The following is a 23,974-nucleotide window of genomic DNA, read 5'->3' as shown; positions in this document are numbered from 1 at the left end:
CAGCCCCTCAAGCCCCTGGATGTTTGGCACTGCTGACACAGGGTAGGGGGCTGAAGGGGACAGGAAGAGGGACTCATCAGTAAGGGGAAAGGAGACTCCAGCTGGGAGTGTAACTGCTGCATGTGGTGCTCCCGGTGTGAGCATCAAAGGAACCCCATTGAGAAAAACTGTTTTAAAGAAGAAAAGTTCCAGGTGGTTTCCAGCAAAAAGCAGGCTCCGGGCTGCTCCCCCACTGAGAAAAACATGTCAAAATTTGGCAGGGGACCGCTGACCCTGATCTAGTCGATGAACAAATGCCATTGTGGTTGAGTGAAGCTGCCTTGCCAAGGCACATCTAACTCCCTGTGGTGTTGAGCAGTCGGGGCTGGTGCAGCTCTGCTCCCCAGAAGGGCTGCCAGTCGGGACCATGTGCTGGAATAGGCTGTGCCTGGACATGCAGACACTCGAGGGGCTTTGGCAAAATCTGGCAACAAAAACAGAGCAGAGGGTGTTTGAAGGAGCGGCACAAAATCATCCAACTCTCTGGCAGCCTGGGGTAATTTGAGGCTGGGAAATGTGAGCTGAAGCAGCAGGGGCCACATAGCCACCTCAGGGCAAGCAGGCTGATTTATTGCCTGCATGAGTCGAAATTGCAGCCCATGCTGGGGGGAGAGGCAGGACCAGATCCCCCGCCTAGAGATGCTCATGGCAGAACAGCAGAAATGCCACGCATAGTAGACGCATGGGAACAGCTTGAGACATCCCATCCAGTCATGCCCGGCTGGGCATGACTGCTACCCACGCTCAGTGCCTCCTCTCAGCCAGAGCACTGGAAGCAGAGCCCATGGCAGGGGCAGAAGAGCCCTGAAGTAGCCTCAGGTGTGTGGAGATGGTGGCCCCAAACAAGTGCAGTGGGGGCACTGGGCTGGCTATGGGCACTGTCCCATAGGGATGCATCCAGATCATCCAGATGCAACACTGGTGCCCCTGTCACAACCACCTTGGGAGGCAGATCATGGAGCAGAAGCTGCAGCATATTCACCTGCGTGGGAGAAGAGGGGCTGCCCTGATGGCACTGCAATCACTGGTGTCACAGGATGCCATCATGCTCCCCTTGTGCCCAGGGCCACCCCATCTCCTTCGCCTCCTCAGCTGTACCCAGCCCAGGTGGGGGATACTTGTCCCCACCAACTGGAATTCCCTGAGATACTGTATCAAATGCTTTAATAAAAGCCTGATATTTCATACCTCTTGTCTCTTCGCCATCAATTTATTTAGCAATTTTACAAAAAAAAAAAAAAAAAAGCTATGAAGTTGGACTGGGTAGATTTATTCTGTGTGAGCTCCAAGCATATCTTTATTGCTCCCTGTTCCCTTGCCCTCGAGGTCCTCAGAAGCATTTTTCTCTTGATATTTGCTCTATTATGTTACCAGGGATGAAGCTCTGTTGATGGGCAGTAATTGCCTGAACTGCCCTGCCTTCCCCTGATCAAGATTGGTACCTTACCAGCAGCTGCCTTCCTGCTCTCCTGTCCTTCATCTCAACACTATTGACTAGGAAAGTTCATTAATGAGACTCCTAATGACTTCAGCTGTGCCAGCCCAGCCCACAATGCTAACCTCTCCCATGTTTTGCCTTGGTGGCTGCATGTAGGAGGAGGTATTGCAGGATGTTTTTTGCATCTTTGGAGCCATGTGGGTGACTGAGCCATTTCTAAAACCCTGCTGACTCCCTTTGCCAGAGGATGCTGTTCCTGGCTGGGCTCTCATTCCCCTTGTTTTTGTGGACCAACCCCTCCATGCAGGATGTATCGGCCAGAGAGCAAAGGGGAGGTCTAGGTCAGCAGTGGTCGAGAGGTTTTGGGAGGTCCTGGGAGCATTCCTGAGGCTCCTCTGTCCTGGTGTCTGCTTTGCTGCCCACCGTGCCAGCACCAGCAGCCAAGAGCCAGGCTGGCATCGAGCCAGGCATGATGCCGGGATTAGGCACTGCCTCCTACAAATGAGCTGTTAATTATCATAATCTGGTAATTGAGAAAAATCTAATTATGCAAAGCTAATGGATTTAAAGCTGTGCTGGGGAGCACAGGCCAGGGGACCACAGCTGGGCAGGGCCAGTTTCGACAGCCCGTGGCTACAGACACCACCAGAGTCTTGCAGTGCCTTTTGCTGCACTCTGAGGCCCTATGGGTGCCCAGCCAGGGCTGAACATCTGCAGTCCTCTTGCTCCCCTCCAGCCCCACTGGGCCTGGGAAATAGCTCTTCCCTGAGCATCCTTACCTCTGATTTCCCCATCATCTCTCCTGGGAGGCTGGAGAACACAGCCTGCTATCCCAGCTTATGTGCCCTCCCTGGCCTCACAGACATAGCTCTGCTCTGTGCCTCTGCTCTGCTTCCGCTGTCAGCAAACCGCTGTTGTGGGATCCATTCTGACAGGTCCATGAGTGGCAAGTCCAGTAAGAAAAAGCAGCACCTTTTACTAGACCAACTGAGATTGTTCAGAAAGGGACACAAGCTTTTGGATACACAAGTGCTTCTCACCGCTCACAAGCAGCTGTTTCTTTCAGCTTCAACACTGGCCTCATAAAAGATTTTGCATTTTTCTGTGCAATGTGAAGGCAAGGGATGCTGAGTGGTTCTGGCCCCTCCACCATGTCAGATGTCCTGGCCTCAAGGTAGCACCATGCTAGAGCACCTGGCATCATCCCTGTGGTGGCATGCAGGTGGTGCCAGCACTTGGCACTCCCCTGAGGTCTGTGTCACTGCCCCCATTTGCTCTGCCACCCCTCACTCTTCCCTGTGCTCATGGCAGTCTGGGCCCTTGCAGCTTTTGCGGATCCCAGAGGAAGTATTTGAGTCCAAGGGCATAGGAGCTGTGACACCTCACATCTTGACTCCTTGGCCAGCCTGAGGAGCTGTGCTTCAGTGCTGTGCTTCTGCAATGCTGGTGCAGAGCTTGGGGTGCCTCCACAGCTCCTTGGCCAAAGACAGGTTGACCCCCAATGCAGGCCTGGCCAAGCATGTCTCCTGAGCCCCGGGCCATGCAGCCCTGCCCAGGTGGCATCTACATGTTCCAGCAGGGGAAAATGAGGAATTTGTCTGTCTGCCCCTCCCGGGGGAACCCAAACTAAGTGCACGGAGAGGGTGGAAGTGAGCAGGACTCCAAGTAATTGCCCACAACCCCGGGGGACAGGCAGTGAGAGTGCCTTGAGCTTTCCAGGATGTTTCAGCCTCTGGCTCCAGTTCCTGCAGGATGTGGTGATCGCTAAGTACGTCTGTGATCTCGGCACTCAGCGAGCTTCCCGCTCGGGGCAGGGTGCGGGCGGCACCACCCCGCACCAGTCCCGCCCCGGCACTGCTGCACATCCCTTGCCGCACAGCCCAGCCGCCGGTGCTGTCACGGTCATCCACCCCTCAAACCTCGTCTGGCACCTTGGGCTCAGCGGGGAGAGGCAGAGCCGGCTGGCAGCATGTGGCTGGAGGAAGCTCAGGGGCCTCCCCCACGCACCTGGGGTTCCCCCTGGCCCTCTGCAGTCCTTCCTGCGGCGGACTGTCCTGCTCGGCGCCCAGCACGCAATGCCCCAGCCCCACGGCAGCCCCCGTGCAGCCTGGAAGAGTTTGCCAGCCGTTCCACCCTCCACGGCATCCATCACATCTTCCGGCACCGGCGCTACACCGTCCGCAACTTACTGTGGCTGCTGGCCTTCCTGGGCTCGCTGGCCCTCCTTATTCATGTCTATGCCAAGTGTGTGGGTTTGTACTTCCAGTACCCCCACAGCACCCAGCTGGAGGAGGAGACACAGCACAACAAGATCTTCCCTGCCGTTACGATCTGCAACCTCAACCCTGCACGCTTCTCAAAGCTCTCCGGCCACGATCTGTACTGGGCAGGGGAGATGCTGGGGCTCCTGGATAGTGCTGGCCAGCCCCTGGTGCCAGAAAGCCCTGAGAGGAGCAGGCTGGAGGCTCTGCTGGGGACACTGGCCATGGGCGAGGAGGAGAAGAGCCATCCCTTTCACCTGGAGGAGTTTTATGAGCATGTGGGCCACCAGCTGGACCTGGGCGAGATGCTTGTCCGCTGCACATTCGCCAAGGAGGACTGCAACAGCAGCGACTTCCAGACAGTGAGTGGCTAGGGGTGGGACATTCCAGAGGGCAGGGAGGGCTAGGCATGGCCCCTGGGCTGGCACCCACAGCCTAGTGCACTGCTGTGGTGCTGAGAAGGAGATCCCAGCCCCCAGTGACCAGGGATCAGGGAAGGGCAAAGACGTCAGGCACCAGTTTTGGTGGGCTGTAAGGCCTTAAGTTTGTTGGGTCTGGGGCAGAGTCCCATGCAGAATTGGGGTGCACTAGGCTGAGCTGGGGCAGCTCTGGCAGTGCTTGTGCTGTTAAGTCAGGCTGAGAGGCACAGAGAAAGGCCTCAGCAGAGGCAGGGTGTGACCTGCAGCCTTGCACCAGCCTGCCTGGGAAGCCTGGCTCCTTACCTCTGCCGTGAGCTCTGGGGAAGAGCCAGTCTCCTGAAGGCTTGCAGAGGGAGGGAAGGTAAATCCGGGCCTGGAGGGTTTCAAAAGGGAGTCAACCTAGCAGAAAAACCTAGCAGAGCAGGTACCAGGAGATGGGTCAAATCCAGGCAGTAACGTGAGTGAGCAGAGGAAGGCACAGTCCTGCCCTTCTAGTCAGCATGGGGACGTGCCTGGGACATGGGCACAGGGAGGTGGTTGAGCCCCTGGTGTTACCAGAGCCAGAAGAAGTAAAAAGCTAATGAAAGCCCACACAAGTGCTCTTGGCACAGATGCTTGGCACAGGTTTGTGGGATCTTGGTTGGGCCAAGGGTGAGGGAGAGCTACAGCCCCGGCCTAGGGCTCCAAGCCCTCCTGGACTGGGGACGGCTGACGCACAGGGGGAGTAGCAGGCAGGATTGTGCAAGGCTAGCACCCCATACCAAGAATCCTGCCAGCCCTGCTGTCCTACTGCCTGGTGGGCAACCGTGGGGGCTGCAGCCTCCCCAGGCAGTGTGTGAGTGCCCACTGCCACTGGCTCTCCCAGATGGCAGCTGCTGCAGCTTGGCATTTGCAGAGCTGTGACTTGGTCTCTAATCTGGCATGACACCTCTGCTCATCACCCTAATGAGAACAAAGTGGGGCTGTCACACTGAGCCCTTCCACCAGGTGTCAGGCAGCCAGCGGGGGGCACAGCCCCGTGACAGGAGGGCAGTGCTGTCGAGGGGGGCCTGTGTGAGCCAGCAGCCGCCTGTGTGAGCCAGCTCTTGCAGGACCATGGCTGCTCTCACAGTCCAGCTCCTGCCGTTGTGCCACCCTCCATAACAATCCCACTGGCTGCAGAGACTCCAGTGCCCAGCCCGGTGTGGCAGGGTCACCCCAGCGCGTCAGGCGGGCTTGGGTGGGATGCAGGCAGGGCAGAGGCAATGCCCAAGTGGGAGCCATCCCCTCCCTTCTTTCCTTTTTGCTCCTGAGTCAACAGGGGAGGATTACTGGGCTGTAAACATGGGGATCAATGGTGCTGATGGGAACATTTCCTGGTAATAGCTCCGGCCTGTAAAACATAGTGCAGGGGGAGGAAGGGGAGGCTCTGCTCTCACAGCAGTTAACCCTTCCCACCCATGCGCTGGTTTCTTGGTGCCTCAGCTTGGACTCGCTGTGGCTAGGCTGGATGATGCTGTGCCTTGCCTTGGGCAGGCACTCTGAGCCTCTGGGCACACAGCAAGGTAAACGCCTGTCAGAGGTGTGATGCCAAGCTGCCAATACTGAAGGAGGCATCCTGACCTCTCTGACTGTAAGGTGGCTGGCCCCTGCTGCTTGGAGATGGCTGTGAAGAGGCAAGTGTCATCCCGAGGAAATGCTTCCAGCACTGCTGGGAAATTGAGCCATTGTAGAAGGATGCCCAGCTCTGGTCTGTGCATGGGAAAACAGAGCTGCTACGGACAAGTGGAGAGGTGCTAACAGCTGCTGTAGCATCCCCTGGCTCCTTGGCAGAGCAGAGAGTGCCATTAGCCCTTCTTGGCAGCCCAGACTGCAGGGCTGTGGACAGGTGAAAAGGTTTCTTTCTGCTGGTTGCAGGGAAGGATGCCCAGGTAAAAGGTTTCTTTCAACATCCTCGAGCATCTGCCTGAGCACCTCTACTGCGGATCTCAGCTCTGCCTGCTCTTCTCACTACCACCCCTCTAGGAGCAATAGCACCCCAGATGGCTCCAGGCTCAGGCATCAGCCCAATCTGAGCTCACTGCCCTTCCAGTGCCACAGCTTCCCACCTCACTGCCAGCCTCCCTGCTGCCCACCTCCATGCACAGGCAGCCCTGAACACGCCAAACCCCTTTCACAAACACCTGCTGTGCTATTGCCTCAGCATCCGTGCTTGCGTGCGCCCAGAAGGCACCCCTGCCTTGGCAGTGCTGCCCATCACTGGTGCTGCCTTGGGACACCATCCTGCTGTCACACAGCCACACTGCTGCCTGCCTGACACTGTCTCTGCAACCTGAGCAGAGAGGTGACGAGTATCTGGCACTCGAGCGGATGCCTGCATCCCTCTGTGGACACAGGCTGGCCGTGGTGCCCTCCACCTGCCCTGCTTGGGGCTGGCAGGTAAATGTCAGCCTATTTTTATCTGCTCCCCCATAGGGCGGCTGTTCCTTCCATTTGGATGAGCAGATGTGCCTCCATTTTCCATTCCACTGGGGACCAGGGTTAATCTCCCTGATTTCACTTCCTTGCATCCTAGAGCTGCCCTCCCTGGGTCTGGGCACTGGGGGATCAGGGACTAATCCTCCCAGAATGAGTCAGGCTGCGGTGGGTTCTCAGCCTCACATCACGGTGGCTCCCAAGGGCATCACCTGCTGGTGGTGAAGGCCAGCTCCCCACTCCAGGATGGCAGGGGATGCCTCCTTTCTCTGGCTCAGCCAGGCTGTGTGGTGCTAACCTGGTTGCAGAAAGCACTGGGGTGGGGCAGATATGTGCCATAGGGTTTGCACAGTGCTGGTTTGTTGTGGGGCTGGGGACACAAGACCTAGAGGAGAAGTCAGGCAGCACTGGACAGCATCAGTGCAATATGTAGCCAGCAGCACAGGTAGTGGAGCTGCAGCTGAAACACACCTGGTGGGCACTGTCTGTGTAATTATAACTGTTTCCAGTGGTTTTCCCGGCCAGCACTGTGCAAGGTACCACCAAGGGGCTAGTGTGGCAGCCACAGCCGTGCACTGAGTGATGGTGTGTATAATAGCAGGGCTGGCAGGTAATAGCAGCCTTGGAGTCCATCAATAACTCCACTTCCTGATGGATGCCCACCCTCCCCTCTCCTGGCACAGCTGACAATTAGTTACAGCAATGCTTGCCACTCTCCCCACTGCACTGGCAAGGTAGTGTTGGGGTTTTTGGCTGGACCAGGAGGTAGATGTGCAGGTCATCCAGGTACCCTCAGCTTCACTCCTACCTTCATGCATCACACAGGAGCAGATTGTTTAATATTCTATTAATAGTTTTACCCCCTTAAATTATTGATCGAAATTTACAGCCAGAGCTGCCAGCTTCAGGAATCAATCTGGCATCCTACATAGTGGATTGGGGGCAGAGGGGAGGTGGAAGGGCCAGCCAGCCAGGCAGGGGCCATCGCATGGGGGCAGCACAATGTGGGGCTGCCTGGGAACCCCGCTCACCTCCTGACTCTGCTGAACTGTCTCAGGATGGTGTTCTCAGTGCTTCTCTGCTGTGAACAGCCCAAGCCCTTCCTTCCCAGCTGGCAGGTGCCAGCAGGCCCTGGGCAGCCGGCAGGCACAGCACCACTATCTCTGCCACCCAGCCGCTGCCTGCCCGCTCGCACCAGCTGCCTCTGGGAGCATCTGTGCCCCAGCTCACCTCTGTGAATTATTTAAAGCTTCTCCGGGTGCTGCAGGAAGATGATAACATCAGAACTGGGGAAGAATGAGAAGCTGGGGACATTGGACAGCTGGTGGGGAGCAGCTCCTGTCCGTGCTTAGGGTCTGTAGCGCCCCTGGAAGTGTCCCTCTGCAGCCAGACTGGCTTTGGGGACAGGACTCACCCCTCAAGAGCACCTGGCATGGGACTGCGACCCTGGAGCTGGAGAGGAGATATGACCAACACAGGAGAGGAGTGTGTTACCCCTCCCACAACACCTAGGATTGCCCCCAAGGGTGCAGACGGGGATTCGAGGCAGACAGGCCAGCCAAGGTGCCCTAGTGTGGGGGTGGAGGGGCGCAGGTGGGTGGCCCCCGGCCCTCTCGAGGCTGATTGCAGATCCGCCTGGCAGGGGATGCGGAACCTGCCGAAATAGCGGATTTAATTATCTCGGTGGAGCAGCGGGAAACCAGCGAGCGGGGAGGGGGTGGAGGGTACATGGTGCTGGGGCGCCGCAGCAGGGGGGCAGTGACGGCTTGATCTAGCAAGGCTGTGCCCCACACAGCCTCCAGCCCCACCGCAACTACTCAGCAGTCCCATGCAAAGAGCCCCCTTGCTGCTTCTCCTGTAGGAAGGACGCAGCCCCATACTGCAGAGCAGCCCCCTCTGTCAGGCTCCCCATACAAGGCTGGGGACCCCCTCAGCTGTGCGCCCCCCTGCAGCACCCTCCCCAGCCCCAGCCCTGCTCAGTATGCTGCACGCTCCCTCTGGGCACTGGGCAGGAACTCTTCATTTCACACATCATTTCCTGCTGCTGCTGCAGAGCCACCTGCAGCCCCAACCCCGTCCCCCCTCGGTTGCCCCCATCCTCATCCCCTTGGCATCAGCCCCCCAGCTGGCCCTGGGACTGCTTGGTGCACGCTGCTGTCCATGTGCCCTTGGCACTGCCCATGGCCATCGCACGCTGTCCCCTGGAAACCGTTCCTTTGTCACCACCTGCCGTCCCCCGTACACTCAGCAGTAAATCCTTGGCACGATGCCTCATCCCCTCTGCATTGTTCCCTTATCACCGACTGCCATCCTTGTCCCCTTGGCTCCTCCAGCGCCTCTTTGCCCCCTTGGCTCTTCTCCTTTCCAAGGGGTGCTCCTAACTGCCAACCCAGCCAGACTCCCCCTGCCTGCTCTGCTTTGAGCCCCAGCTAGGAAAAGCTCTGCTTTTCTCCCAGGAAATCGTCCCTGGCATCCCAGCCAGCCTGGACCTGGGGTGCTCCTTGCTGCATCAGCTGCTGCAGCACAGAAGGGTGCCTGGCCCAGGGGGTCCCCAGGTTTAGAAGAGTTAACAGGCAGGGGCTGGAAGGTGAGGGAGCAGCAGGAGCAACCTGGAGTGATCAATACGGTGTGTTGGAGCCGCGCACAAATTGCAGCTCGGAGCCATAAATCTCCCTCCCGTCACATGCGATGAGGATGAGCAGGGAGCTTATCTCCCGGCTGCGGTGCTGCCAGCCGCTCGTCCTGCAGCGCCCCACCGCACACTGCCGTGGGACCACGCCAATCTCGATGGGAGCTGCGGCCTCCTGCTCCACCAGGCACCCCACAGTCCTCGCAGGGTGAGTGGTGAGTCAGTGCTGGGAAGACTGGCAGCTCCCAGGAACAGGTATAGCCCAGTTACATCCATGAGGACCACTTTTGTGGGAGGAGGCATGTGGATTCAGACAAGGCTGGAGGCCAGGATGATACAGACTGGCTCTGGGCATGACATCTTGAAAGAGCTGAAGCCGCCCTGGCTCTCTGGCTGCTCCTGCCAGCCACCTGAGATGAATCACTCAGGGTGAGTGAGTCACTTGCCGGTCCCCCTGGCCTCGACCACGTTGGCAGCAGAGCTTGGCAGCAGCATCCACTACACTTCTTCACACTCCCCTTGGCACAGCAGCAGGGCTGTTGCTGCTCCACTTTCTGCAAGGGAAGGGCTGCGAGGAGATGTCCAAGGGCTTGTGGAAGAACAGGCAGCACAAGACACATGGCAGTGTTGCCAATAGTGAGTCCAGTGCTCTGTGTGTCCCCTCCCAAGCCAGGTGCCAGGTGATCACCATCCAAGCAGCAAATGCTCCAGGCAGGCTTGGACTATAGGCACATGGCAAGCCGCCAGTTACTGGTGTCTGGCCAGGATCATTTTAACCTATCCAATCCAAGGAAATCCAGCTCATCCAGATCTGGGGAGCACCAGTGACTGAAGCAGCAGGCAGGCAGGCAGGCAGGTAGGCAGGCTGTACCCATAAACCCCTTCTATGACCCTGGCCAGGGTCCAGCTGCCCCAGTACAGCGTGGCCTGTCGCTTATGGGAACTGTGGTGAGGCCAGAGCTGCTCTGTCCTGGCAGACTACTGCCCAGAGCATCCCTCAGCTGAGCCAGCTGATGCCCCTATGCCCAGAGGAGGGCATGTATGCTGTCACTTGCACCACTGCATGTGAACCCAGAGGCTCCTGCAGCCTCCTGGCTGCAGGCAGCACTGGGCAGTGGTGCCTTGGCCAGGGGAAGACCAGGACATGTCACTGGGTGCTGCCCAGATCCTAGCAGGAGACAGTCTTGGCTGCCAAGTGCTGGCAGCAATCCCCATCCTGCCTGAGAGCCTGGATTGGTGTGGTGCATCACTAGCCCAGTGTGACATCAGCCATGAGCTGAGGCCCCGAAGCAGGCAGGGTTGGATGCCAGGACCCTGTTCCTCTCCAGGATCTCCCAACCAAGCTTACTGTGCAGTCAGCAGCTGAGCTGGCATTGATTTATTGATCCAGCATCCATAGGGCTGCGAGCTGGGAGGAGCTCAGGCTTTGATCAGCCTCCTGCAGAGGAGACAGGCATCAAAGGCTGATGTGTGGGCAGCAGCGGCCTCTCTCTGGGACAACAGGGAAATCCGGCTGTTGTCTTGGTGGGCGTGGCCTGGGCTGGGGGCCGGGATGCTCAGGTAGCCAAAACTGGCACCCACACCCTTTCTGGTGGTGCTGGGGAGGAGAAAGGGCTGGCAGGAGCCAGGGACCCCCTAGACGATGCTGATCCCCAGGCAAGCAGGGGTGCCACAACAATGGGCAGACAGTTTCTCTCCTGTGCTGCTGGCAGTAGTGTATCTGCCATTCCCAGCAGAAGCAGCAAACCCAGCTGCAACTGCATTCCAGGTTACAACTGGCAGTGACGTAGGGCACTATGGGCCCCATGGCTGTGCCTGGCTCTGCCCCAAAGGTAGATGGGCAGGAGAGGTGAAGGGAGCAGGGCAGATGTTAGTACAGCTGCTATGCAGGGGTGACAGGTGGGATAAACGATCCTGGTTCTCTAGGGGCCAGTAAATTAGAATCAATAGGAAGCAGGAATAATTTATTTGTTTGACATCACCTGTTAATTAACTGGGCTGATGAGTGTGATGGGAAGTGGCAGGAACTCTTCCACCTGCACATTTGGTACCTTTCCACAAGGGCTGGGAATGGCATGGGGGAGTCCCATTCTCAATAGCCCAGCATCAACCCCTGCCTCCAGCAGTGGGGTGGGACAGGGACAGGAGGGGACAGCACACAAGAGCTCTTGGTGATGGCCTGACCAGCTGTGGCAGGGCACAATGTGGGGAAAGGCTGAACATGGGGATGGTGCATGGTCAATAGGCCAGCAGTGTACATGGTCCCTGCGTGTCCCCCTTGCTCAGCATTTCCTCCATGCCCAGGCACTGCTGGACCTTGGCTCCTGCACCTCTCTGGCTGCTGCATCTCTGGTGTGGCCCATGTGCTTGCTCCACCAGCTGAGCATGCCTCCAACCAGGGCTACTTCCGCAGGCTGCCTCTACTTCCACTCTTGCCCTGTCCCCAGCACAGCTGGTGGCTGCACTGGCAGGGTCACTGACTTGGCCCTTGTCCACGTGCTGTCCACACTCCCAGCACACGTCCTTGGCTCTGCCTTGCCTGCATCCTGCCATGCTCACACACATCCTTGGCAGCTCCGTCAGGAATGGCTTCAAGCACAACTGGCTGGTGATGTGTGCCTAGGCAGTGGCAGCCCCACCAGGGTGCAGGCACAGGGCTGTCCCCAGGTCCCCACTGACAGGGTGCTAGGCTGTCCCTGCTCTACAGGCCTGCCTCAGCCCCAGGCAGCACTGTCACCTCCCTCTGTTTTTTTTTTTAAGAATAACATTTCTGCTAAATACTTTAATCAGATTAGTAGCAGTGTGTCTGCAGTGCTGTTAAATCAATGCTCCCCAACACATCTCGGCGGCTAGAAATCAATTACTGTTTAAGCCGTGCCTTGGTCCCTGGCCTGCGATCAATATGGGAGATGTATTACTCTCCCAGAGACTTTCCCACTAAAAACCTTTCATTTGTATAACAGGAGCTCAGGCAAAGTGCCGGTGCCCTCCCTTCCCACCTGCTCCTCAAGGACCAGGCAGCCCCATCCCAGCTTCGCTCTGGGAGGCTGCTGGGGCCAGCTGGCTGGAGATGGTATGACACAGGATTAGGACAATCCCTGCTCCAGGAGGAGGTGTGCAATACTGGGCCAGCACAAAGTGTGCAAGACTGGGTCCCGCACATGATGGGCTGGCAGGTTAGAGACCGCAGGCAGGGTTGCCTGGTGCCCCTGAGGCCTCCTGGGCCCTGTTCCAGTGTGGCTGGATCCTCTGCCAGCTCCAATGCCCACTGCCTTGGCTTCTGTCCATCACTACATCCCTGCTAGGGCACTGCCAGACCCAGGCAGACCACAAGGAGGGTACGACCACTGCCCCATATGCCCCTGCCCTAGAGCTTTGCCCCTCTGTAGACTCCTCTCTCTAAAGGGCTTTCCCCCCCCCCTCCATCTTTGTCCCATAATTTGGAGAGTGATTTCCATTATTCATGATAAAGATCTTTAATTAGCTGTGAATATTAATGACTTATTCTGTAATTAATCATGCTTTGCATGCTGGGGGGGGGAAGCTCCTAGCACCACCTTGGCTAAGTATTGGTGGCTCCAGCAGTGGCAGCAGCCCCAGGGTCTCACCCCACCCCAGGTCAGCGCCCCCACCCACTCCATGGGAGAAACTGCTCCTCCATAATTACCATTTGGGGATTCAGCCTCACATCTTCAGGCCGGGGCTAAGGGGTGCTGTGAGGCACAGTGAGGGGCAGTTCCCACTCTTCTCCCTGACCAGATCTTGCTCCAAGAGCTGGGGGCAACCTGGACTGTGCTGGGATCACATCTCCTTGCCCAGCTTTGAGGGTGCTTGTGAGGGATGAAAAGTGGCTTTTGGTGCATCACTTGCTCTTCTGCCCCTTGCAGTGCGCTCTGGCAGGCTCCAGGCTGAGTCCTGCTGGGGGCTGCTGGGCCAAATCCACCTCACCCCTACACAGCTGCTGGTGCCCTGCCTGAAGTAGACAGGCATAATCCTTGCACTGTTTGCCCTCTCTGCCTATCTGTCTGCACAGCCTCTGCTGTCAGGGAATTTATGTATTCCCATATCTTGCCTGGTTGCCCCAAATTTGGTTCTAGCATTGTCTGCGCTGAGGAGAAACTGAGGCACCAGGGCTGGTAGTGCAGGGATCACTGCCTGTCCCCACCCTGCCACGGCAGGGATGTCCCAGGTGCCAGATGGGAGTGCCAGGGTTGGCTGTCCCAGATGCCTGGGTGACGGATGGCCAGCGGAGGCAACCGCTGGCCACCGGAGGCCTCTGCCTGTCTGCGCCAAGCGCTCCCACGAGGGCAGAGTTTGCTTAAACAGAGACAGATTTAACTATTTCCATTACAGCTAAATGATGAGCCCCATAAACTTTATGGCTCCATGCGCATGAGAGCGGCTCTAATGGCCTTCACCATCTGGAGGAGATGGCTCCGTGGGGGACCTGCCGCCCCCTCCCCGCCCACAGCCAGGACCGGCGGGCAGAACCAGAACCTTCCCGGCCCCGGCGCTGGCATGGGGCTGCCGGCACCTGCAGGTGGCATGATACCACTGGCTCTCTGTGTGGGGCTGCCTCTGTTGGAACCCGAGGTGATCCTGCTGTGGAGCAGGTGAGCTGTACCTAGAGGTGGCCCAGTTAGCCCTAGAGTTTTTGGTGGCCTGCAGCCCTACTTGCACCCACACTGCAGCAAGGTGAGGGAAGAGCACTCCTGAGTGTCTTTTCCTCCCATCTGCCCCACAACTCTGCGGAGGCAGGCTGGGAACAATTACTCACAGTGGTCCTGCTGCCTGCGCCTCCAAATGCTTCCAGCACGTTCCCTGCCGCTTCTGGTACCATGCTGCAGAATTTGTCACTGGTGGGCACTGGAAGACTTCCCAGCAAGGTCATGCTCTGAATACCCAGCTGCTGCCCCTCAGTAGTGCCCATCCAAGGCCTGCGGGTTGCTGGTTGTGGCAGGTTTATAGGGATTTGTGGGGCGTCTGCATCAATCATCCCCCACAGAGGACTGTTGGTATGGCTGCAATCCATGCAGGGATGCTGCTGGGCTGGAAGTCCAGGTAGGCTACTGCAGGTACAGCCCTGGGGGGCGGAGGGATGGGCAGGTGCAGGTGAGGACACAAAAGGCATCACCTCTGTGCTCCTGACCCCTGATTTTTGTGGCTCCCATGCCAGCAACCCCATGGTGCAGAGCATTCCCCCGTGACTGTGCGGTGGTGGGAGTGTGGCTGCATGGCCATGGCCAGCCAGGGCAGGAGGGTTGTGGGGCTGCCAGCTCCCAGCCTGGAGCTGAGAGCGAGTGCTGGGGCTGCTGGCACAGTGCTGCAGCAGAGGATTAGGTTTGGTGCAGGAGAGCCAGAGAGATGCTTTGAAGTCTCATGAATATGAATCAGTGGCTTGGGGCAGGAGTGGAGGGTCTACAGCTAATCTCTCCCTTGCCAAGGTGACAAGTGTGACAAATAGTGTGTGGGCCAGGAGGCAGGGCAGGGAGCAGGCAGGGGACAAGGGATGGCAGGAAGGGCAGCCCTGGCGAAGGGGGGCATGTGGCTGGCACATGCTGGGGTGCTGCACCAGGTGCTCTGCAGTGCACCCCAGATAGCCTCCCCCATCCTTGTGCCCACCTTGGCTCCTGGAACCCCTCTCTGAGCAGGATGGTGTCCCCACGGATGCGGGCACCCTGCTGGGCTTTGGGCCCCAGGGCAGAGGTGGCGTGTGGCTTCTGGTTGTGCCCATCTGGCGCACGGCACTGCAGGTGCCTCAGCTTGCCACTGCTGGCCAGGCAGGGAGTGCAGTCAGCGTGGGCAGAATGCAGCCCTTTGGGGCCAGCAGTGTGGGCAGGGACAGCTCAGCCCTGCTGGGTGTTTGGCTGGAGGCAGGGGCACAGCTGGGGTCAGGGTGCCACAGCTAGGAAAGGGACCCAGCCCTTTCCCGAGCTCATCCCACCACCATCCCAGCTTCCTATGAGCTGGTAGAGCCCCCATGGGACCCAGCCGGCTCCCATCGATCCAAGTCGTGGTGCCATCTGCTCAGTGGTGCTGTGGCCCTGCCTGCCATAGCCCGGGCTCCATGGAGATGTCATGTTTGGGTCTGCTCCTCCTGTGACAGCCTGAAGCCCTCGGTGCTCTCCTAGGAGACAGTAACTAGAGCAGACGCTTGCTCCTAGCAGGACATGACTGGGACTTGCAGGAGAGTCTCTGAGATCAATTTGCAGGTTGTTTTGATGCTTTCCTGTTGCAGCATGGCGGTGGCAGCTGCCTGCTCAGCCCAGGGGACTGTGCATGGACAAGCACTGGCTGGCAATGCTTGGTGGGTCTCAGAGGAACTGTTTGGGCTGGTGCAAGCCACAGAGAATGCTGTTGGCTTCGCAGCCTCTCAAAGACTGTGGGTGCTGGCAGTGAAGTTGCTGTTTGCTCCGAGGGTGCCCAGAGCTGCCATCTCTCTTCCAGCCCCCATGGCCCAGGATGCTGTGGCTCAGGGTCAGGACAGAACACTGAGCAGGGAATGCTGTCCAGACTGATTGCCAGAGGACAGGGAGGGGAGAATGAAGGCTGGAGCAACGTTGTGGCAAAAAGACAGACAAATGCAGAGCAGATGTTTAATTATCAGCACAGCATTCTCGGATCCCTGAAAATCTCTGCATCCAAATGTAGATATTTTATGGGAACATACGCTTCTGCTGAGAGCTGGAGCTGTAACACAGTGCCCACCTTCCCATGGACTGCATCACCAGGGCTGGCACTGTTTGCCTCTGCTGTGGGTGGGGCAACTGTAGGGCTGGAGTTGGGCTGGAGAAGGCCATCAGGAGTCGTGTGCCGTTGTGGGGAAGAAGCTCATTACAAGCTCACGGCCCCGGAGGTATGGTTCTCCATCCATCCTACTTCATCCCATTGTGCAAGGACATGCCAGGCTGCAGCAGCATCTGCTATCCATGCCCAGCTGGGAGCCTGACCAAGCACAGGGCCAGACAGGGAAACTGCCTTCTCCTTACATCCATCACCTCTTAAAGCTGGTCCCTACTGGCCCAGGCAACTTGTAGAGATTTCTTAAAGTCCTCCAAGACCTTTGTGGTCTCTGCTTTAACTGTAAGACTTGCAAGGTGTAGGTGTACATGCCATCCCTGCATACAGGCTGTTCCTTCTCTACCTCACATCTCTCCCCTGGCCCTTGGCTGTTCTCTGGCACACCTGGGGCAGTTGGAGGGCTTTGCCATTGTTAGGGTGGGAGTTAGGGGAGGCACAGGCAGAACAGGAAAACAGAGCTGCCTGGGATTCTGGGCTGGCCTGAACTTTGTGCACCCCTTGCCTCTTTGCTGCTGGAGGAGCTGGAAAGGCTGCCTGCCCTGTTATGGGCTATGGACCACTGTATGTCCCTCAATACAAGGATATGCTGTAAGTCTCTTGAGATATTCCAGCTGTAGGCTGCAGCCAGACATGGGGCTGGTCTGCAGCACAGAGCCCAGTGCTGCATCACTGTAATAGCATCCCGCAGGAAAGGGCTGGTGGAGGGCAGCCCTTGCCTCCCTGCCTGAGCACCAGGTCATGGCTGTCTGACTGTGCCAAGTAAAGTAATCAGCAAAAAGAAACAAGTACAGACTGGTCCTCACGCACAGGCAGGTGGGAGGGGCACTGGGGCAGAAAGCACTAAAGACCCCTCTTTATCATCGCTGTGAAAGATCTTTGCAATCCAGGGGAGCCCCCATGCCGGGGCTTTGCCACAGGAGTGGGTTCAGCTCAGGGGCAGTGGGCTTCCCTGAGTCTTCCTTACCAGTTCTGCAGAGCTGCTGGGGGGATGCCCATGCTGAGGGAGGGATTTCCAATAGCACATTAGGGATGGTAGCAGTCTGTCCCCAGCATGGAAATCTCATCCCAGGCAGCCCAGGCTGCCTTCACTGCTCCACAGTCCCTTGAGGCTGTAAACATTTTGGATTCCCTGCCTCGCCTGCTCAGACACCTTGCAGATTCAGGGCATGTTGCTGTCTTAAAACCTATCAGGTTTCCTGTCACCTCCCAGGGCCCATGAATCTGTGGGCCTGATGGAGCTGGGACTGAAATGGTCCTGCAGGCAAATGGCTCTGCACACCCTGCACACCACCACCTGCTCCCTGCATGGCTCTTCTCTCCACAGGCCTATAATTCCCCCAACTCATGGGAAACTGCTGCAGCATCATCCCAAGCAGGCTGGAACTGGCTGCTCTTCTCTAGGCTAGTTGGAGTTCTCAGGGAGATCCTGGGCATCAGGTACCACATCCAGCTATAGGCAGGGCTCTGCCCTGGCTCCCAGCTCTGACAGTGGGCTTAGAGCTGGGGCAGGCAAAGGGTCTGTCACTCTTCCCAGCCTAATAAGCCAGGACTTAAATTCTGGGACATTTTTCTTGCCACTGTTATGCTGTTTCACTGTCTGCATCCCTGCTCCTGGGGAGGGGGGAGTTAGTGATGCTGTGAGTGCTGGAACCCCATCAGGCAGTGGTGAATAAGGGCTACACGTGCAGCCGACAGCCCCAAACCCTCATAAATCTCCTTTGCATGGCCCATGGCTCACCTAAGTAGATTTGATTTGTCAAATATTAAAATTAATTTAGAATTGAGTGGTGGCCTGTGCATGCACCCTGCTCTCCTGCCTTCCCCTCGCTGCCACCTCTGCTCCTGCCCAATGCATCATCCCCGGCCCCATGCTCTGGCCCCATCCGGGGCGCCGGGAGCCAGGATAAATCATCCTGCCGCCACACTCAAAGATGAGACGATTGCTTGCTCGGCGGCAGGGGATCACAGGGGAAATCACACCGCGTGCCACCCGCTCCGTGCCGGGGGCGGGAGAGACGCCACGCTTAGGCAGAGATTTATTTATTTGATTTTACTGGGCTGGGATTTTTTTTTTCATCTCTCAAATACCCACAAGGGAATTGCAGCCCCTGGAATATTAATGCCACACAGGACGCCAGCTCGTTAAAATGTCACCTGGCTGTAATTTCTCCTGTGCTTATTATTCCCCAGGGAGAACGAGCTCCCATTCCTCCCTGCTGACAGTGGTCCCGGCACATGGGGCAGCCCTGCACATCCCCTCTACTGCAGCAGGAGCGCTACTCCCTCACATCACCCAAAAATGTTTCTGGCCCTCTTCCATCACCGCAGAGGTGGGCTGCACCGTCTCCAGCATTTCCTGCTGAGCTGAGCCCCAGGAACTGATGCTGTGAAAGACATCACCAGCATGGTGCAAACCCAGCCTGGCTGGCACAAGGGATGAGGGGTGTCACTGCAGGCAGAGGTGGAAGGGCAAGGGGTCAGTCAGTGGCCAGTGTTGGCACGGGCTGGTGACAGGGTGGCACAGGGAACAGCTGCCTTAAGGAAACTTTGGCTCAGTTCCTGCAAATTAATGTTTTTTTCCCAAACAGTTTCCTGGCGCTAAGCGCGACGCGGGGAGCAATTATCTTTAGTGTCGATGTTATTACCATAAAAATTGCATTGAGGACTTTTCTCCTCCGATTAGAAAGTTAACGATCATCACTGCCTTCATTGTTCCCCGCACCGTGCTCGCTCTAATAAAGAGTCTGTGCACTTTACTTTTCACTTAGCATGAAAATTACCCAGCTGCTGCTGTGCACGGCTGTGCAGCCCCCGCTCTCACCTCCTGGTGACAGGCCCTTGGCAGGTACTGGGAAGGAGCAGCCGCCAGCTCGGCTGGGACGGACGGGCTGGCTGGTGGCTTCCCTCCTTGGTGGAGGCCAGGGCTTGGCTCAGGGCAGGGGATGCCGGTGTCACGGCTGCCCACCCTCTGTCTGAGCCCCAGGAAGCACCTGAGGAAGGTTTTCCATGTGCTCTCCTTCAGGGATGCGCCATCAGCAGTCCCTGCTCATGACCATCTGCTGGGCATCCTTGGACCCACAAAAGCCAAACCCAGAGGGGATCACCCCTCCTTCTCTTGCCAAGGGCTTGGAGTGGAAGGGATGGCTCCAGCCTTGCCATGGTGGCTGCACTTCTACTGGAGACTCCACCCCGGCTTTCCATCCACGGCCAAGCTGGGGTTCCCTCCTGGCCATGCTCCTATTACCTCTCTCGAGCAGTGGCACAGGTGAGCCCTGCTGCTGTTGTCTGCTGGCCTGCCCTGCCCTGCCCTGCCCTGCAGCCAGTACAGCATCGCTGCTTACAGCAGACTGCTGCTGTGCCTGCCTGTGGACATACAGGCTCTGGCACTCACCATCAATCTCACCACCTCTGATTTTCACGGGGAATATTTGCATCATTTTGCTCAATACCAGCATAGCTCTTTAAATGCTTGAAGTGCTGTAAAAATCTTAGCTAATCTTCAGAGAGCTTTTTTTTTTTTTTTTCCAAAGCTCTTCATTACTCCCTAATTGTTAAAACTTCTCTTCTTTTCCTTCTGATTAAAAGCAGATTTTAGAAGTGCCGTTCAGTTTCTCAGCTATTTTCAAGTCAAATGGATTCCATCCCCCTCTCCATGTATTAATAACCTGTTCTCGTGCATCCCCCAGTGAGCCAGTAAAAGCCCTTCTGAGCAGAGACAAGGTGACAGCAGCGCTCCAGAGGGAGCGATTGGAAGGGGGTTACAGCTTGGAGGGAAAGAGATCCATCCATCCAGCTATCTATCATCCATCCTGCTATCATCCATCTACCAGAGAAATAACATTTGCAATTCTGCTTTAGCTCTTCCTAATAATCATTAATATTTTCTTTTACCTTCCCAACCAGTAGGAGGAGGAGATGCAAGGGTTTGGGGCACAGGCAGCTCCATGGAGCTGGGAGTGTGAGAGAAGGGGATGCAGTGTGTGATGCCATGCTGTGTCTGTGTGCAGTGTGTGGGATGGCTGCACTTCCAGGAGGGGAAAGCACTGGTCACCAGCACACCCCACTGCAGGAGGGACTGAGTGCCGAGCTGGAGAAGCATCTTGTGAGGGTATTCTGGGATTCTGGAGGTGAAGATCGGAGAAAATGATGATCTGGGCTCTGCCTCTGCCCAGTAGGGTGAGCCTGATGTCAGTTGTGGATCCAAATGGTGCAGTGTGGTCACACACAGCACCCAAACACGGAGCATGCATCATCCCCTCCCTGTCTCCTGGGACTGGCCCCAAGGAGTCCCACTGTCTCCATCTGGTAATGCCAGACACCACACCCCATCCCAGAGCCCCGTCCTCAGCCAGCTGGCCTGCCACAGGGGACAGGACAGTGATGGATTGCAGTATTTACACATCTTCCCAGGGAGGAAATGCCAGGTCCTGCAGGGCTCCATCATCTGTCAGCAGCGGGCAGGGCAGGACCGAGGCCATGCTGAGGAGGGTGCTGATTTCAAATGAGCAATGCAAAGAGCAGGAGGGGGAATCCTATGAGCCACTGCCCAGGCCAAGTACCTATTCCCTGTCTTGGGCACCTTCTCTCCTTTTAGTTTGAATCACACTACCCACCCCGGGCTGGGGCAATGGCCGATAAAGCATACCCACTCATCTGGAGGGGTCTGGAGGAGAGCCCAGCATGGCCCAGGGGATGAGCTGCTGTAGTTAATGGTCCCAGTCTGCAGTGGGCTTCAGATCTGCTCCCAGGTTGGTTTGTGTCAACTTTGAGCCACTTGTTGCTCTTAGATCATCTGCCAGTGCCAGCAATTATAAAAGTTTTAGAAATTGTGAGCCATCTCTTTGGTTACCAAGGTTCTTCAGACCCAGGTAAGGCACCATTCTGCAGCTCTGAGCTTCAGTATTACCCTGGATGGGCACACAGCAGCTCTGGATCCACAGCCATATCCATGACAAGTCCAAGATGTTTCCTACGCCCTGCTAGAGATATCTCTTCTTCAGGCCACCCATGCTTCCCATGGAGCACCATGAGACCAAATCAGATAGCTGATGGAGCTGGGAGGTGGGAGAGCCAGGGGAGATACCAGTGGCTGGCACCTAGTACCTGGGAGAGCCTGCAAGCAGGGTCACCCACACCAGCCTCCAGCCTTCAGGAGATGCCAGCAGGCTCAAGAATTTCACCAGTTCCATGGATGGAAGGATGCTGGTGGCCCAAGCATGGGAAGAGCCACTGTGTGCCAGGGTGCCAGCATCCCCTCAGCTGGGCTATCCCGGCAGATGGCAGCAGGGATGCATCGCAGCCTGGCAGTGCATGGGGACCTGTCTAGTGCCCCGACCTTGGAATAATCTTCAGTAGGATTAAGAGCTTAAATGTATCCGTGTAATTGCCAGGCCCCTGCTGAGCTGGAGAGAGTGTGAGTGCCAGCACAGGGAGGCAATGCCCAGGCGTGCTTGCTCCTTCCTGCTGCCTGCTGCTGCCTCCTGCCATTGCCACTGTTGCAATGGCCTCAGTCATGGCCTCAGTCCCGCCAGACATCTCTCTGGATGCCCCTCTGGCATCCCTCCAGCACCCACCAGCTTTGTGTCCAGGGAAGAACATGGAGCTGATCCTGTGTGTGCTTTGAGGAGTAAGGAGGATTGGCTGGGATGCCAGGGGTCAGGAAACTGTCCTGCCAGGCTGAACCTGGCTGGGTTGGTGATCCTTTAGGGTTTGTTCCTCTACCAGAAGGGAGCAGAGCATGCAGTTCACAGTGTTTGCATCTGTAGGGTGCTTGGTGTGGGTTTTCAGCCCTCATCAGAAATCAGAAGATATTCGGGGTTGGCAGAGGTGTCAGGTGGTCTCAGACACCCTCAAGGAGCTCCCAAGTGCTGGACTAAGGGCACACAGAGCACTAGCTTGGCCCCTGCCCAGCCATACCAGCAGGGTGCCAGCACCCCAGTCCCAGCCCCTCTGCCTGATGCGGGGCTTGGCACAGAATGGGGAGCTGCCATCCCAGCCCCCTCACTGTCTGCCTAATGGTCCCTGACATTTAAATGAGATTTAGTGCTCAGCCCGATGCTGAATATTCATGAGCCCATGCGGCCCTGACAGCCCGGCTGGGGCTGCTCTCATGATTAATAATTTGTTTTTCCCTTTACTGTAAACCTCACCTGCACTCGCTGCTTGCTCTGGCACTGCCAGCTCCATTGCTGCTGGGGAGCACCCGTGCCCTGGCTCTGCAGGTCCTTCACCTCCCTGCCTGCTGTGGGGCACTCACCACAGGGCCAGGCACTCCCAAGGACCCATCCAGGCACCTCTTCATTGCTCTTAGTGGGCCAAGCCCTATGCACGGGAATGAATATCCTGTGTGCTGCCAGAGTAGAGGCAGCCCTGGATGGCTGGCCTCTGTAGTAATTTCAGTTGCCCTCACACAGAGACACCGTGGTGAGATATAACCAAGTTCTGCTGTTTGCATACTGAGCTCCCTCTCAGCTGGCAACAGCACATGTGGTGTTAATGCTTCCAGGCTCTCCCATGTGGACAGGCAGGAGGTGAGTAGTCCACAAGTTCAGTTTCCAGGACCTGCTTTTGATAATGTTCGTGGGGCTAGTGGCTAGTTCAGATATTCCCTCTTCAAACCCAGCACAGCAGTGTCCAGCCCCACCTTGGACACTGACATTCCTTACATCCATTCCCAAGGTCACTGCTCCCACTTCCCATCTCACTGCTTGCAGTGGTGTCCTGGAGGTGTTTGCAGCAGCACAGCCAAGAGGGGCCGGCCCCAGGGAGCTCCCATGGGACCCAGGGGAAGCTGGGGGCCCAGGCTGCTCTCTCCCCTCTCGCTCAGTAGATCGGCTCCGGCAGCTCTGCACAAATTGCATAAATATTCATGGAGAGCTGAAGGAAATGTGACTGTCCCGGCTGATTATACGCGCCTGTCCTGAAGGCTGCGGCTGCTCTCCAGGTACTGCTGGCCAAGCTGCTGTTTTATGCTCAGATACAGCAAGGGTACCCCATGCTGCCCACCCACAGTGTGAGCCACGAAGCTGCTAGGGCCTCACACAGGGCTGGAACAAGGGCTGCAGGCTCAAGCCAAGGGTGAGGCTTTTCCAGAGAAGTCCCAAGATAACCAGGGTTTTCCCAGAGTGTCACATCAGCCTCTACACATGGCCCAGGGACTGCCCTGCATGCAGGCATGGTAAACTACTCCCCAGAGACATGTCACATCCGCTTTGGTGACTCTGGTATGTTCAGCGCTGCCTCTGCTCCCCTGTGCTTTGGGCAGACATGGGCAGAGAGCGGGACAGAGCTTCCGAGAACAGCCCAGGGAGACTTCCCAGGGAGACAGCCCAGCTGGGATCTCTACACGCTGTAGAGATTAATCCCCTGCAGACCTGAGAAAGGTGCTGGGCTAATAGCCTGATTTATTCCTTCCCGTCTCTCTGGAGCACGGGAGGTTCCCCACTGTGTCCTGAACGACCTCATGCATAATACCATGCACAATCCTATTAATGCCGCCCCGCCACGCGCTCCCTGCTTAGTGCCGCCACTCGCCAATGCAATTTCCCCATGATATATGGGAAAAATAATTGAACTATATTTGAAAATATATTGAGAATTATGGCACGCACACGACGGGATTCATAGGGGCCATATTTCACAAAACCATAGCCCTGCACACCAAGGTGCCTGGTGTTTGCGGGGAAGGACCCATGGTCATGGTGCGTGCATGTCCAGGGGGAACAGGTGCCACCGCTCTTGTGGGCCTCACTATGTGCCCGTAGGAGTCAGTACAGGGCACCATGGGATCTGGCACAGACCTGTGCCCTGGGAGCAGGGGGTTGTGCCCCAGGAGCAGGCGGTGGGTGCAGCAGAATGCAATACCCGACTGCACAGGGAGCGGAGAAGGCAGCTGCAGCCACACATGCAGCTGTGTGGACATGGCCACTGCCAG

General features: G+C 57.1%; 1 protein-coding gene across 1 annotated transcript in view; it reads left to right on the top strand.

Moving 5' to 3' along the window:
• The first annotated feature begins 3,446 nt into the window (after positions 1-3,446).
• ASIC4 (acid sensing ion channel subunit family member 4) overlaps positions 3,447-23,974 on the top strand; it is a 62,521-nt gene continuing 41,993 nt past the window's right edge. Inside the window, exon 1 of the mRNA XM_066190095.1 lies at positions 3,447-4,100. Within this exon, the coding sequence (XP_066046192.1) occupies positions 3,447-4,100 (654 nt within the window). The remainder of the gene's footprint in view (positions 4,101-23,974) is intronic.

The sequence above is a fragment of the Chamaea fasciata genome, unplaced genomic scaffold, assembly GCF_029207755.1.
Source record: "Chamaea fasciata isolate MVZ Bird 193981 ecotype frontalis unplaced genomic scaffold, bChaFas1.0.hap1 SCAF_8, whole genome shotgun sequence".
Lineage (NCBI taxonomy): Eukaryota > Metazoa > Chordata > Aves > Passeriformes > Sylviidae > Chamaea > Chamaea fasciata.
This window is presented reverse-complemented; position numbering and strand designations above follow the sequence as displayed.